General features: G+C 48.7%; 1 protein-coding gene across 1 annotated transcript in view; it reads right to left on the bottom strand.

Annotated features, from left to right (window-relative positions):
• The window catches only part of EEPD1 (endonuclease/exonuclease/phosphatase family domain containing 1), a 113,924-nt gene that overhangs the window by 36,809 nt on the left and 62,253 nt on the right, over positions 1–14,862 (bottom strand). Inside the window, exon 2 of the mRNA XM_063115034.1 lies at positions 8,361–8,412. Within this exon, the coding sequence (XP_062971104.1) occupies positions 8,361–8,412 (52 nt within the window). The remainder of the gene's footprint in view (positions 1–8,360; positions 8,413–14,862) is intronic.

Genomic DNA, 14,862 nt, shown 5'->3' with positions numbered 1-14,862 from the left:
TGACCTGCCTTCCAGTTACTCATGATTATAAAGCAAGCCATAGCATACCTATTATTTTTCCATTTGATGGGTCATTTCCTTAAGATACACTTCCAGGTATGGTCAAAGGGTAGGAGCATCTCAAAGGCTAATGCAACATGCTGCCAAGAGCTTGCAAAAGGACCTGCCCTCCCCAGCAGTAAGCGGGGGCACGGGTTTCACCACAATTTCAACATTACATATCATGAGTTTTAAAACTTTGCCCATGTAATAAATTTAAAATGACCCCTCATTGCTTAATTTGCTTATCTTTGATAGCTGATAAAGCTAAAGGGAATTTAAAAGTCCTATTTGGGGCCTTTACTTTTTGGTCATTTCAAATAAAAACTTTTCTTAAAGAGAGGAAGGTAGTGGGAGCCCCTAAATACACACAGTTTCTTGTGATGATTTTTGAAGAATCAGGAGAAAAGCCATCTTTCTTTTTTTCATTTTTTTTAAATTGGTTATGGATATGCATGGGATACAGAGCTGACTGTCACCCCTCGTGCCCATGATGTGCAGGCCAGATTCATACTGGCAGCATGCCCATCACCACAAATTGCATTTGTACCCTGTGTCTCCCACCCAATGACACCCAACCTCCCCCCCCCCCTCATCTTTTGTTTTTTTATGGACCATGAAGCCTAGCCCATGAGTCACCAAGATGCTCCACTTTCTGGCAGTGGGTACTTGGGTGGAACCCAAGCATGCAGCTTGCAAGGTGGAGCTGGCGGGCAGCTGTGGCGGCTGTGGTAAGCCCGGGGCAGGCTCCACACAGCGGGGCTGGAGCTCCACAGTGGGGCCCGCATTCTGCTCACTGGCCCTTTCAAGGAAAAGGAGCCAGCTTCCTACTAACAGGGATTCAGCCGGGAACATGATTACAAGGAGTGTAATCACAGTTAGACACTGACGCGGCTCAACCCGCTGAAAAGAAACAAAAACAAAAACTTGCACGGATGTGTGAATACCGGCTACTCAAGACACATTCAAACTAACCTCCGACCACGTGAAGGACTAAGTGTGGGAGGAAAGATAAGCCAACAGGTCTGAAGAATCTAATTCTAATATTTTCAAAAGAACACACCATTGTTTTAAAGTAGATTTAGGTATTTTTTTAATAAGTTAAGATTCTTGCAGCAGCAATTCATTTTGACACTGAGCCTAAATGAAGGGTGTGTCCTAGCCATGCTCTCCATCCTTCCACGGGTTCCTCATCAGCTCCCTGAACTGTCCAGGGGACCTCCAGGCACCTCTCACACCAGCGCACACTCCTGCACTCTTCGGTGCTCCCCCGCCATGTCCACATCTGGGGCACAGAACCTCCTCCTGCCTCCCCTCCACCCACCAGCCCACATTCCCTGTCCCTCCTGCTCAACCAAGCGGGGCTCATGGAGACAAGTACCAACCATCCAAATCATGCTGTCAGAAGACCTGAGTTTGAGTTCTCCATCAGCTGGAGACCCACTGGACCTGCTCCCACCCCTGGAAAGTGCAGAGACAGAATCATCCACCATGGCTGTCAAGGCTGATGTCCAGATTAAATGGGATCATGAAGAGAGGCAGCAGGCTGTACTGATGAGGAGAATGGAAGAAAGACCCTGAAGGCAATTTCAGACATCACTGAGGCTGTCCATCCCATCACAGGCCGAGAGGCCTAGGAAGACAGAGAGGTATCAGGGAACAGGCTTGGGGAGCCCTCCAAGGGCTCACTGCCCACAGCCATCTTGGGATGCTGATCCATGTACCCCAGCTGCCTCCATTACTCCAGATGTGGCTAAATTGGCCCCAGGTGCTACTGGACCTGCTGCTTTGGAGGATACAAGCCAGAGCCTTGGTGACGTTCACATGGTGTTACGTCTGCAGACCCACAGAATGCCAGAACTGTGGAGGCATAGCAGCCTCTTATCCCGATTTCAAAGGATGTATTGAAAAGCCTGGGGACCCAGGAAGAGATCTGTTGTGGGTGGGTGGGGAGTGGTCATCACCACAGACAGCCTTCACTAGAGCAATGCTGAGCAGAAAAGTGGAGTCAGAGTTGCAGCAGAGAAACCCCACCAGGGCCAGGCCTAGTGAGATCACCACTGAGACCCCAGAACTGTAGAGCTACCAGTGCACAATGCGAGGCTGGAAGAGCTGAAGTGGGGGCTGAACCCAGGAAAGCCACAAGAGGGGGCTGCCAGAGGACTTGGAGGCCCAACCCCCACACCAGTGACCACAGGATGCCAGACATGGAGTCAAGGGAGATTATTTTCCAGCTTTAAGATTTAATGCTTCTCTTGCTGGGTTTTGGACATGCTTAGGATCTTTTACCATTTTATTTTGGCCTATTCTTCTTTTTCCTTCCTTCCTTCCTTCCTTCCTTCCTTCCTTCCTTCCTTCCTTCCTTCCTTCCTTCCTCCCTCCCTCCCTCCCTCCCTCCCTTTCTTTCTTTCTCTCTTTCTTTCTGGTGGCTGGCTGGTACAGGAATCGAATCCTGGATCTCAGTGTTATCAGCACTATGCTCTGCACCAACTGAATAACCGGCCAGCACTTATTTCTCTCCTTTTGAACAGGAATATATATGCTATGCTTGTCCCACCATTGTACCTTGGAGGTAGACAACTTGTTTGATTTCACAGATGAGACTTTGGACCTCTGAGTTGAAACAAGTTAAGACTTTGGGGATGGAAGGAATGTATAATGTACTTACATGTAAGAAGGACACAAACTTTGGGGGCCAGGGACAGAATGCTATGGCTCAAATGTGTTCCCTAAAAGTTCCTGTATTGGAAACTTGATATCCATTGTAACAGTGTTAAGAGGGGTAAATTCAATTATGGTATTTGAAAGGTGGGGCCTTTGAGAGGTGGTTGGATCATGAGGAACGTGCCCTCATGAATGGAGCACGTTAAACTTTCTTGCTCATGCCAATCTCACAGCATGATACCTTGCATCACTGTAGAGAGTCACCACCAAGAAGAAAACCCTCACCAGATATGGCCCCTCTGCTGTGGATTTCCAAGCCTCCAAAAGTGTAAGAAATAAATGTCATTTCTCTATAAATTACCCAGTTTCAGGTATTCCATTGTAAGCAACAGAAACACTAATATACTGGAGAAGGAACCCAGTCCTCTGGGGTCCTTTCTGGTTTATTAATACCCCTGCCGTGGACCCAGCAGGAGGGGGCACTTCAACTCCCTTGGCCTCAGTGTCCTGTTTGCAAAGTGACAGGGCTGGTTTTAAAAGTCTCCCTCAGCTTGGGCATTCTGAGATTCTACACGCCATCCAAATGTAAAGTATCTTTATAACTTTATCCCTCTTGATATGTAGTACAATTTAGGCACAGAGCAAGCATTCAATTATCACACGAACTAAATTAATTGGAAATCCAAATAACAGTGAAAAATACTCTGAAAGCATGTAAGAACAGAGCTAGAGTTTATGTACGTGCATGTGTGCACATTCAGAAATCACTATCACCAATTACAGCTGCAATCACTTAGCATCCTTCAGTTATTCACACACACCTATGTGAAAATGGTAACCTCCAATTTCCTTCTGAAAATTCCCAGGAAGCTATAAACCTCTAATTCTAATGCTGCCCACCACTAGGGTTTGGCTGGAAGAGTGCCCGACTATTCTGTAAAGTTCAATTTTTCTAGTCCCAGGCTTGCAGGTGAAATGTCTTTGATTTATCACACACTGAAATCACTAAAATAGGTCTTAGAGAGCATCTGCTGACTAAGAGGTGGACTCCAAAGCTGAAATTCTAAGAAAAACACCCAGTAGCAGCAGGGAGGACTGCCAGGCATTCTGTCCTAGATGATTTGGCAAAAGAGGATGGGAGAATGTAACATCTTTTTTAACATCTTCTAATGGCAACAGATTGACCTGAAGTTGGGCTTCTCAAGAGAGAAGTAAGGAGGAGATACCAACATGACGACGACGACGATTATGACAGCAGCAGCAGCTAATCAGCAGTGGCAGGCAGGGTATTAGCTACTGCTGCCCTCGTGCTTACTATATATGTATCTCTATAAAATCTCTTATTTCATACATTATCTCGCTTAATTCGCATAAAAAATCCCAGTGAAGGCGGTATTACTGTGACTCTGCATGTTAAAAGGAAACTGAGGCTGGCCAGTCTCTTGCCCAACAGGCCCCCTGGCCAGTCAACGGCAGGGATGGACTCAGCCCCTCTGTGCAGCCTCAGAGCCGGGTTCTAGAGGATGGAATGTGGATTGAGTGAGTCGTGGCCTGGGTGCAGGGGCGGGGCAGGACCGAGAAGGGCCTCCAGGAGTCCCAGCTCACACAGGCAGCTTTTCAGGCAGGCGTTGGCCTCAGCCTGGGTCAGCTGGTGGCCCACCCTCTGATCCTACCAGGGCAAGGGTGACCTCCAGCTGGAGTGACTGGCCAAACTATTGTTTGCAGCTTTGCAGGAAGCGGTTTGAAAGGGTCATTGAAAAACGATCTTTCTAAATCAAGCTGTACCAATATTTTTATTTCCTTTCATGCAAGGCCACATTTAAAGGCATTAGATCGGCCTGTTTTTAAAGCCTGGGAAACAAGTCCGTGTGACTTAAGTTCAGAAAAACAAAAGCATCCCACTCCCAAAGCAAAGGGAACAGAGAGCAGGATGACGCGCATCCTTCTTAGAGCAAGTCCTTGCTCTTGGGACCTAATAGATGTTTGACAAAAAAAGCACATCTAAATCAAAAACACGTTTTCGGAGAAATGTCACGTGCCCTGACATTTATACATTTATAATGGTTCTAACAATTTTTTGAAATAAGAAATTGGTAGAGAAAGTTAGATTGTTTACTGTATGGTTTATAACATTTTAAAAATAAGTGACAAATCACTGTCACTAGTCTGGGAAGTAGCTCGATGCAGTGTGAGTGAAGAAGAGAAATTCAAAGACCTGATCCCCTAGGTTTCTCCAATCTCCTCCCCAACTTACTGCACCTAAATTAAGACAAGTCGTGACAGGTAAAAACTGGAACTCTATTGACCTACGTATCAGGGTCACTGGGCTGGTCACCTCTTCACAGAGAGCATGTTTTGATGGTGAGCAGGGCACACGAAACATGAAAACTGCAAACTCAGTAAGGACCCCTGCAGTAAGGAAGTGGAGAAAATACTGGAAAATAGAGAACACAAAGATGAAATTTCCCCTCTTCATAATATGATCAACTCTGAAAAATAAAGCCCAAGAGAGTTTTAGAGTGAGAAGGAACCACAAAGGGCAGTTCCACAGATGGGGCAAGGGACCTGGGCCTCCGGGCAAGATCCTGAGCCAGTTCCCACAGCCCAACCGGGGCGAGCCTGGGAGGAGAACTTGGCTCTCTACAGCGGGAGCCTCTGTGGACACCAGGAAAACCTCAGCGCTTCTAAAGATGCAAAGACTCTCTACCTGAAACCAGGTAAAGTCTAGGCAAATGCTGTCATTTTAAGCTAAAATACCCACATCATAGTACCAACACCTAATACTCGTATCAGTGAGAAGCAGCAGAAGTCTTACTTTTCCTGAGACCCCAAAGCACTGCTGCTTCTTTTTAGCCTTGTATACTGTGTTTCACATAATTCAAATCTTCTACTGTTCAAATTTAATCTTCCATTTCTGTGATGGAAACCACCCCTTCAGAATAGCTCCCATTTTACAAGAGGGAGGCATGCACAGGTCTCCACTGGGGTGACTGTGTGTCTGGGTTGGAGGTTTGCAGGGTGTACGTCTAACTGAGGCCCTTCTTGTTGGCCCTACTGATGAAATTAAGGCTACTTTCTTAATGAAAGGAAGAATCAGGCAAACTAAAGATAAAAACTGGGTTCTTAAAAATAGAATGATAATGTTTACATCTTCTCTTTGGGTGCCAAAAAGACGATTATGGACTAGTCATTAAATGTGATGCTGATAATAAATGAGACCCCACAGCAGTGCTGCTTGGCCCTCAGCGCACACAATTCACCTGGCGTCTTGTCAGGATGTAGCTCTGATTCAGGGGGTCTGGGGTGGGGCCCGACATTTCTGCATTTCTAACAAGTTTCCGCCGCTGCTGGCCTGTGGACCGCGCTTTGAGCAGCAAAGTTCTACAGCTGACAAAGAACTTTTCTTGGTGGCTCTCCAACTTTTCCAGGTACAAGGGAATCTGTCAGTCATAGGGTCTTTAGGATCTTATTCCAGAATATCAACTGGAATAAACTTGCTACCAAAAAATAGTACTATGCCAGGTGATACGTCATGTGTCAACTGGCTACTGAGCTCTTGACAACTGTTTGCTTCTGAACTTTTCTAGAAACATTTGCTGCTTTCCTGGTACACAGAAAGCTCAACAAATGCCTAGAGCATGAATGAATGAATGAATGAACGAACAAATGAACAGAAAGAAGAAGGAAACTGAGTGAGCCTGGGTCCTGGCTGGCCCCTGTGCATATCTAGATCACCACGTAAACCTTCCTACTGGTGACAGATGGAGATGAGGAACAACACAAAACTATCATCAGACTTGGGCAGAGACGGTGGGAGGAGAAAGAGCAGGAGGAGCAGGGGGAGGAGGGGACCGGGGAGGAGCTAAAGCAGGAGGGTGACTGCAGGACTGACGGTGCGACCCGAGAGCAACCGGTCAGGGAGGAGGCCGCACTGCCCTGTTAGGTTTCTAAGCCGTCAGCAGCCACGGCTCGGCACGAGCACAGCTTGAAAGACCTCCCTGGCATTCTCTGCCATATTTTTGTTATCCTGATGTGCTCTAGCGTGGGGACCCCACATGTGCCAACTTGGTTTGATGGTTTTTTTAAACTGAATAAAACAAATAACTGCCATGAATTCTAAGAGGGAGGTAACTATGAAAAAGTTTCAAGAACAGACAAGAACTCTCACGTACACCTTCACTCAAGAATCAACTGTTTACATTTTGCCCTTTATCAGTTACGTTTGTCTCTCGCTGGCTCTGTCCGATATACCCGCAGCAATTTTTTTTTTCCTGAATCATTTGAGAACAAGTTATAAACACCATGACCCTTTGTTCCTAAACACGTCAGTATTAATTCCCAAGAACAAGGCTATTCTCATACATGGTCACAAGCCAATTATCAACTTCAGCAAAAGTAAACACTGATTGACAGCTTTCTCTGATTTACCTAATTATGTTTTTTATAGCCAGTCCTAGTATGTTTTAGTGGCTAAATGCATATTAAGAATTAATATAAGTAATTAAGAATTAATATGAGTAGAGTGCTCTGGCGTTTAGGAAGCCCTTCAGATATATCGACGCCTTTGGGCCTCGCGCTGCCTCTCAGAGGTCATGGGGAGCACAGCCGGGGAGCACAGCCTTGTGCTACCTGAGACGGAAGGGAGGCCAAGGGGACGCGCAGTATGAGGCCAGACCTCTCGTCCCTCACATCACTGCTTGCTGCTTATTTTAAAGACTTTACTCGTTTAATCGCCAACAAGCAGAATGAATACTAATCCAAACACTTTAAATTCTAAAAATAAACTAATACCACTTAGGTGCTTATCTCCCTAATCACTTTCTTTCATGTTAGCATTCCAGATTCTAATTAACACCCAAGCTGCACATGCAGGAAGAGTCCTGAGCTACCCCAGGAGGCAGCTTGGTATGAGCAGGGTGGCCTATGGGGTGGCACGCGGGGGCCTGCTCTGCCCAGCCCGCTTTGCAAAGCCCACCCCACCTTGCGTGAAGAACTTGAACCCTGCACTGGCAAAGGATCCCCAATTGCGAGCTGGACTTGAATATAGAAAGCTGAGACACACTGGAGTGAGGGTGGGGTCTCTTCCAGGGCACAGTGAAACATGCGTTTGGGGTTGGGGAGGCAGTTTCCCAACCCTCAGAAGTAGCCAAAAAGGGACGCAAACTCACGAACTTGCCTGTCGAACAGAAAAGCACTGGTTCTGGAGATCGGACATCACTTCCACTCAATCTACTCGCCCTGGGCGAGGCACCAACCTCACCGGGCTTCAGTTCCATCATCCACATGCCAAATAATAACACAGACCCAGCCAAGAGGAGCGAAGAGGCACGTCCAGAGTTGAGCGTGTGAGGCGCCCCGCTCACGGCATTTGGAAACACGGAGAACCTTCTCCAGAGCACACGTGCTGCGGGGCAAGGCCCTGCTCTTCACACAACCAAAAGGAGCCATGCAGGGTGCGCTGTGTGAGTGGGGTTCGGGCAATGAGGGGAGTTCTGATTAAAATCCCGCTTTGTTCACTGGCTGTCAAGAGTACAAAGTAGAAGGCCGCCTTTGCGTAGATGCTGACTGGTGGGGGGTGTCAGGGAGTTGAAATTCTCCTGTATATGGCACTGTGCTCTCAGTTCTTGAATGTGGAGCAGGAAAAGCAACATACTTACCTTTTCCAGGGCCTCTTTATCCAGTAGTTCTTGCACAGCTAGAAGCTTGATGCTGTAAGAAAAAATTAAAACCACACTTGAAAACCAATCATTTCACGTCACTAAGTGTCACACAAGTCACAAGAACAAGTCTGAGGTTTCAGCCTGCATTTCTATGTCACCCCTATCTTCAGGAGACCTTCTGTGTGAATCAAAATGACCACTTTAGAAATATTAGAAAATGATTCTAAATTCTAAAAGCAATTTTACCATATGATCCAGCAATTCGACTTTTTAGGTATATTCCCAAAAGAGTTGAAAGAAGGCACTTAGATGCTTGCACACCAACGTTCATAGCAGCATTCTTCGTAGTAGCCAAAAGGTGGAAACAACCCTGAAATCCACCGACAGATGAATGGATAAACAAAATGTAGCACACACATTCAACGGAATATACGTGGATTATTCAACCTGAAAAAGGAAGGAAATTCTAATCCACGCTATGGCGTAGATGAACCTTGAAGACTTTATACTGAATGAAATAAACCAGTCACAAAAAGACTAATGCTGCGTGATTCTACTTACATGAGGTACCCAGAGCGGTCAAGCTGATAGCGACAGACAGTGGCATGGTGGCTGCCAGGGGCTGGGGGACAGGGGAGTCAGTGTTTAGTGGGTACAGAGTTTCAGTGCAGGATGAAGAAAAAGCTCTGGAGATGGACGGTGGTCATGGTCACACATCCATGTGAACGTCCTTAATGCCATCAAACTGTGCATTTAAAAATGGTTAAAATGGTAAATTTTATGCTATGTACATTCCACACACACACACACAAAAAATTCTAAAAGTAACTGACAGCTGCTTCCTGTAAGGAATTCGAATGGATTCAGAGGGACGTAAAGAAGAAAACAGTTACCCACGGCCAGTGCTCATCCTCACCTGGTGCCCCTTTGATGATAACAAGCAAATAGTTAAACCCAGTGCTTACAAAGAGGCCCTGCTCAGCTGCTCATCCGTTTACCAAACACTGATGGGGCCCCGCTGTGTGCAGGCGAGAGGGCACACGTGACTCTGATGCGCTCTCTGCCCATGAGGAGCTCACAGCCTCTGGAAGACCCCGTCAGACCAGGAGTCCTGGAGGGGCTGAGGCAGCCTCGATCCAGGGGGAAGGAGTTTCCAGTTTCAGGTTTCCAGACTAGAGGCCTGAGCCTGGACCGCAGCCAGCAATTGAGATGTGAGAATCCAGATGTGCACGCAGCTTGATGGGGAGGTGTTTTCCCTTTTTTGACCCGTTGCTTTTGAAGTGCTCATGGACACAATGAGCAGGCAGCTGAGGCTGTGGGGAAGGCCTGGGCTGGACTGGGCACACAGTGGAAAGTTCCTCAAGATGTTCAGGGAGTGGCCAGCTGTTGATGGTGGCAGGATGCCCCCTCCCACCCAGCTAGTGTGCTTGTGGTCACTGGGCACTGCACTCCCCACCACCACCAACCTGTGCAGATTCTGCAGAGCACGAGTGGGCCCCCCTGCAGCACCTCCCTCCCTCCAAAGGGATCACAGCATTTTAAAGTTCACCTTTGTTTATGAATTCCTCACACTCTCTCTGTACAACTAGACGAGCATGTCCCTCCAAATGCAATGCTTATTTAAAAGCAGCATCAGAAAATGCAATTAACGTTTTCAAGGCTTATAAGAAACCACCACCACCACAATTTAGCAAACATCTGGGCTAATGGACAGGAGTCTGAGCATCCCCTGTGCTCCAGCCACACTGGCTTTCATTCCATCTCCTGGATAGATTTGCTTTTGTTGTTTCCCTGGCTTGCAAGGGTCTTCCCCAAGATCGTTACAACACCACCTCTGCCTCTTCACCCCATCCCAGTCTAAATGTGAAAGCTCTTCCAAGCAGCCTGGACATGGAAGGTAAACCAGCATCCTTGGTCACAGCAGTGTATTTTCTTCAGTGCACTTACTGGTACCTTAATGCATTTATTTGTTGGGGTGCTTCTGTCTGTCTCCTCCCAACAAGCATGGAAGCTCCTTGAGGCTGGAGGCTGAGATGTTTTTGCTCTTAACTGCATTTGCAGTGTCTACTAGTAGCACGTGGAGAGCACTCAAGGCACAGTTCCTGACCAGCTGACTCTATTACAGTTCACACATATTAACTTGGATGGGTAAAACCACAGGCCATGCCTCAGTTTCTCCGTCTGAAAAAGAATGCCTCAAATGAGATGACTGGGTGAATTCTCCCTTGATGAAAGATCCTACGTGCATTTTTGTAACTAACTGCCATTAGTATAATGTTTGGTGGCAGCTCAAAACCACTGGCCACTCCTCAGTGCATTCTGATTCCTAATGCACAAATCTAGATTACAGATCACTGGTCTAGACCGATGTAGACGGCAACTCTTACGCTAAGTTAGGAGTATCCAGTTGTAGATCAAGTTTCAGAAGCTGAAACTGCCTCTGAAATAACCACTAGAAAATATTTACACTGGGGGGAATTTTTTTTTTTTTGGCAGCTGGTCAGCACAGGTATCTGAACCCTTGATCGTGGTGTTATCAGCACCACGCTCTCCCGATTAAGCTAACCGGCCAGCCCTGGAGGGACTTTTTAAATGGCTGCTCCTTCCTTCGCCTTCCACGGTCACGAAGTCCAGCTTAGGATCAGGTAGCAGAGGTCGGCAGGTTAGAGAAAAGGTTTAAACACTGTCAAGATATTCAACTGTCTTTTTCTCCCTACTCATGATGACATCCAAGCCACTGCAGCACATGATTTGAAAACCAACAGTTTCAGGCTCTGAGATAAAAATGAAACTAAAATAACTTCAGCTGATGTTTGTTTGGGTCAAACCTGACAGATGCTGCTCCCTGTTCTCGTCACTTTACTGTCCTCTAGAACAGGGATGACAAATACTTGGCATGCGTAACGCTTCTCTCCAAGCCCCTCCACCTCTTTCCACGGAACTTCCTCCACACTGAACTTAAATTCAGTGTCACAATCCTTCTCCACACCCCGGCGAGTCACAGTAAACCCACTTCACATTCGCTCTAAAACCAACAGCAAACAGTGTTACCGCGCGGGGGACGTGGCGGGCAGAACCCACGCACGAGTCCACGCTGCACGACCCGGCAACGCGGATGGGAGGGCTTTAGGGACAGGCAGGGAAGGCGGTGAGAAGACGTAAGACCCAAGTCTATACAGTTCCAGTTTCAAAATGGAAACAGTGCACATTAATAAACATGCATTGCTACAGCTGCTCCCAACCCTGGATTTCTTCAGCAAGCTGTGCGTTTTCCTGCTGAGAGCCACAGTCTTTAAGAGTGTTCGGAGACGTTTCCTGTTACATAACTACCCGAATGTTCTGTTTAACCTTATTGGACACCCTTCAAGTTTGGGGTATTTATTTCAGTGCTTATGATATCAGATTCTTCCAGCACATCAGGTACTCCCTGAGAGAAAATTTCACATCTATGATGGACCAACAACCCATTTACCAAATCCTCCATTTGATACCGTCCAACCTCTTGCCCTGGAGGAGAATCTGACCTCATTTTTGATTTTGCTCCCCTTTTCCTCCATTCTTATGCTGATTCCACAAACATATATTGAATACCTCCTATATGTCAGAAACTGTGCCACGCATCAGGAGGACAGCGATGAACACAAGATCGTCCCTGCCCTCAAAGAGCTCGCAGAAGCTAGGGTGCTGCTTGGACACATGCCTCGAGAGGAAGGACGTGCACCTCCCCAAGACCCTCCTAGGCTCCAACATGGACCCATGGAGCTGGGCCTAACAGGATCTGTCTGTTGGTGGCCTGGTGCCTGGTCACCGTCCTCTGAGAACAGTGGAGTCCCATCAGATGAGAGCTGCCATGAGCTGCAGCTTACTTTTCTGTGCTCTACTTTGAGAAGACAGCATGCCACACAGCAGCAGCTGATAGCAGTGGTTTATTTAGATAAATGATAACTTCAAGGGCAAGTGCTGAAGTCAAGATGAGCAATACTTAGAAGGACCCAGGATGCACACAAGTAATGTTTGCTAAATAAGCCTCAGGGAGGCAAGGTACTTGAGGGAAGATGTCTTATTCAGCTGGATAATGTCTGGCACAATGAGGTCTGTAAGGGAATTAGAAAGTGCCTGGCAGACACTGCCAGCGGTGAAGAAAAGTACAGCACTGAAGAGACAGAAGTCGGAGGGTGCCCCCACTGCCTGGGGTGGCTTGGGGCTGCAGACAGAATGAACCTCAACAGCCCCTGAAAGGCAGATAGGAGGTAACTCCACAGGTGCTGCAAAAGCATGTACAGGGTAAAGCCCCAACCAGAGAGACACTCATGCTTCCAGAGTAGATTCTAACCTAAAGGAGACCAGAGTCAAGGACTCACTCACTCCCTTTCTCTGAGGATTCAGGCACTTTGAACTTCTACTGCATTTATTAAGTGACATGGTATATAGTGCGTGAGATATAGCAGCATGTAATAAATATATAATGAATGCAATATGACGGATCCACTTATTCACTGCATGAAATATTTAAGGATTATGTACGATACACCAGGCACTTCTGGGTACTGGAGATATGCAATCTCTGCCTTTAAGCATCCGAGTCTAATGGGGGTACCAGTAAACACGTCAGCAGCATGATGCGTGCCCTTGAGAAGCAAACACGGGATGCCATGAGGCCTGCTGGGAGGGCACTGTGCAAAGCTGGGAGGCTCCCTGGGAAGTCGTTTCTAAGCTGAAACCTACAGGCTTGCAAGGCAGAGAGGAGGACATGAGGGTTCCAGGTGGGGTGGCAGGAACAGCATGAGCAAAGGACAGAGGAGAGAGAGTGGGCAGGGCCCATGTGGGAACTGCATAATGACCAGGGGACCTGGGAGGGCAGGAGTGGGAGCTGGGGAGGCAGGTGCCCGGAGATTATTCTGCAGAAGCAGGCGAGGTCAGAAGGGCTGTTAACCCATGTTAAGGAGTTTGGGCTGTGTTTTGAGGGCAAGGAGTAGCCACCGGTGATTTAGGGCAGTGGTGTGGTAGAGACCCCAGGACATGGAAGATACCTGATAAAGGCATGAAAATGGCTGGGGTGGAGAGGGGGTGACAAGCCTGGAGGCAGCGGGACCTGAGTCGGGTCCGGGTAAGAGATGATGGTGGCTTGTGCAGGGATATGGTGCAGGACTAGCTCTGAACAGATAAAATGGCAGGGCTGATGAGACTGCGGATGAGGGGATGTGAGAGGAGTGTCACCTGGCTTCCAGCTGGGCGGCGGAAGGGGCTGTCTGCGCAGGGAGCAGGGCAGGGCAGGACACACTGCCACTCGCTGCCTGGGCCTCTGAGTGGGGAGCGAATAGGTAACTGGCTGCCCCTCGACAAGCTCTGGGCTCTAGATGTGGATGAAGGGAGGTGGGGAGGCCATGTGAGAGGGGACCCAAGGGCACACACAGATGCCCGGAAGTGGGGCAGGAAGCCAGGGTGCTACAGCCCAGGGTTTGCAGAAGGCCAGGTAAGGGAAGGCTGGTCTCCCAGAGAGGAGGCTCCAGAAGTGGCGGCGACAGCACCAGGTGTGCATGGGGGAGAAGGGGATGGGAGGTGGTGAGGGAGAAAGGGTGAGATCCAACTCCAGGCAGGAGAGCAGGGGCCTCTCCCAGCACGACGTGCGGGGAGGAGAAGCACAGGCCAGAGGCCTGGGTGCACAGAGGCGGATCTGCTGCTCCAGTGCAGACGAGCCCCCCTGGAAGCTGCGCACTCGCACTCTCTCCCCCTCCCCACCCCAGCCTCCCCAAATCACATCATCGCAGGACCCAGCTTTCCTCCCAGCAGACCCACCATTTGCAGGACTGGGGGAGAAACGAGGTCACGGAAGCTCTAAGCGACGCCTGGGCAGTTCTGCGTGACACAGCACAGGACTTTACACCATCGCCCACAGGTGAGAGGGAGAGGCACGTGAAGACCCCACAAGTGCAGGCCACCCACCTGCAGAGCTGGGCCTGGCGCGGCAGCCCGCGCTGCCTCTGGGACTGTGGGCGAGGGACAGGGACAGGCTTTCCATGCGTGCCCTTAGCAGAGGGGACAAGCAGCACAGACCTGGGGAGGGAGCTCCAGGCAGCCTTCCAGTGTGGGAGAGGGGAGGTGGCCCTGAGCGACGGCCACTCTATTCACATGTCCCTGTGCAGGACATAGGGGTCACTTAAGAAGTTTCACGTAAGTAAAATTAAGCAAGTGTGTCATTCCAGGTGCCGAAGCAAGGCTCCCTCCTCTGCCGCAGAAGGCCCTGCATTAAGGCCCTCTGAGCAGAGTAAGGGAGACTTCTGTTCCGATCACCACATTTGAGAAGGTATCACGGGGGTCAGAGGCAGACTTGTTTTCTCTGCCCTAATGCTTCATTTTCTCCCACCCCCAGCTCAGGGATGGGAAGACTCAGTGGGTGTCGGTCTCCGCGCGCCAGTGGACACGCCCGGGAAGAGGGGACAGACTGCTGGGGGCAGCGCTGCTGTTCTCACACCTGTCCTCGACCACGCGGCTTGCTGCC

The sequence above is a fragment of the Cynocephalus volans genome, chromosome 11, assembly GCF_027409185.1.
Source record: "Cynocephalus volans isolate mCynVol1 chromosome 11, mCynVol1.pri, whole genome shotgun sequence".
Lineage (NCBI taxonomy): Eukaryota > Metazoa > Chordata > Mammalia > Dermoptera > Cynocephalidae > Cynocephalus > Cynocephalus volans.
The sequence above is the reverse complement of the archived record's forward strand: the minus strand, read 5'-3'. Positions and strand labels throughout refer to the sequence as shown.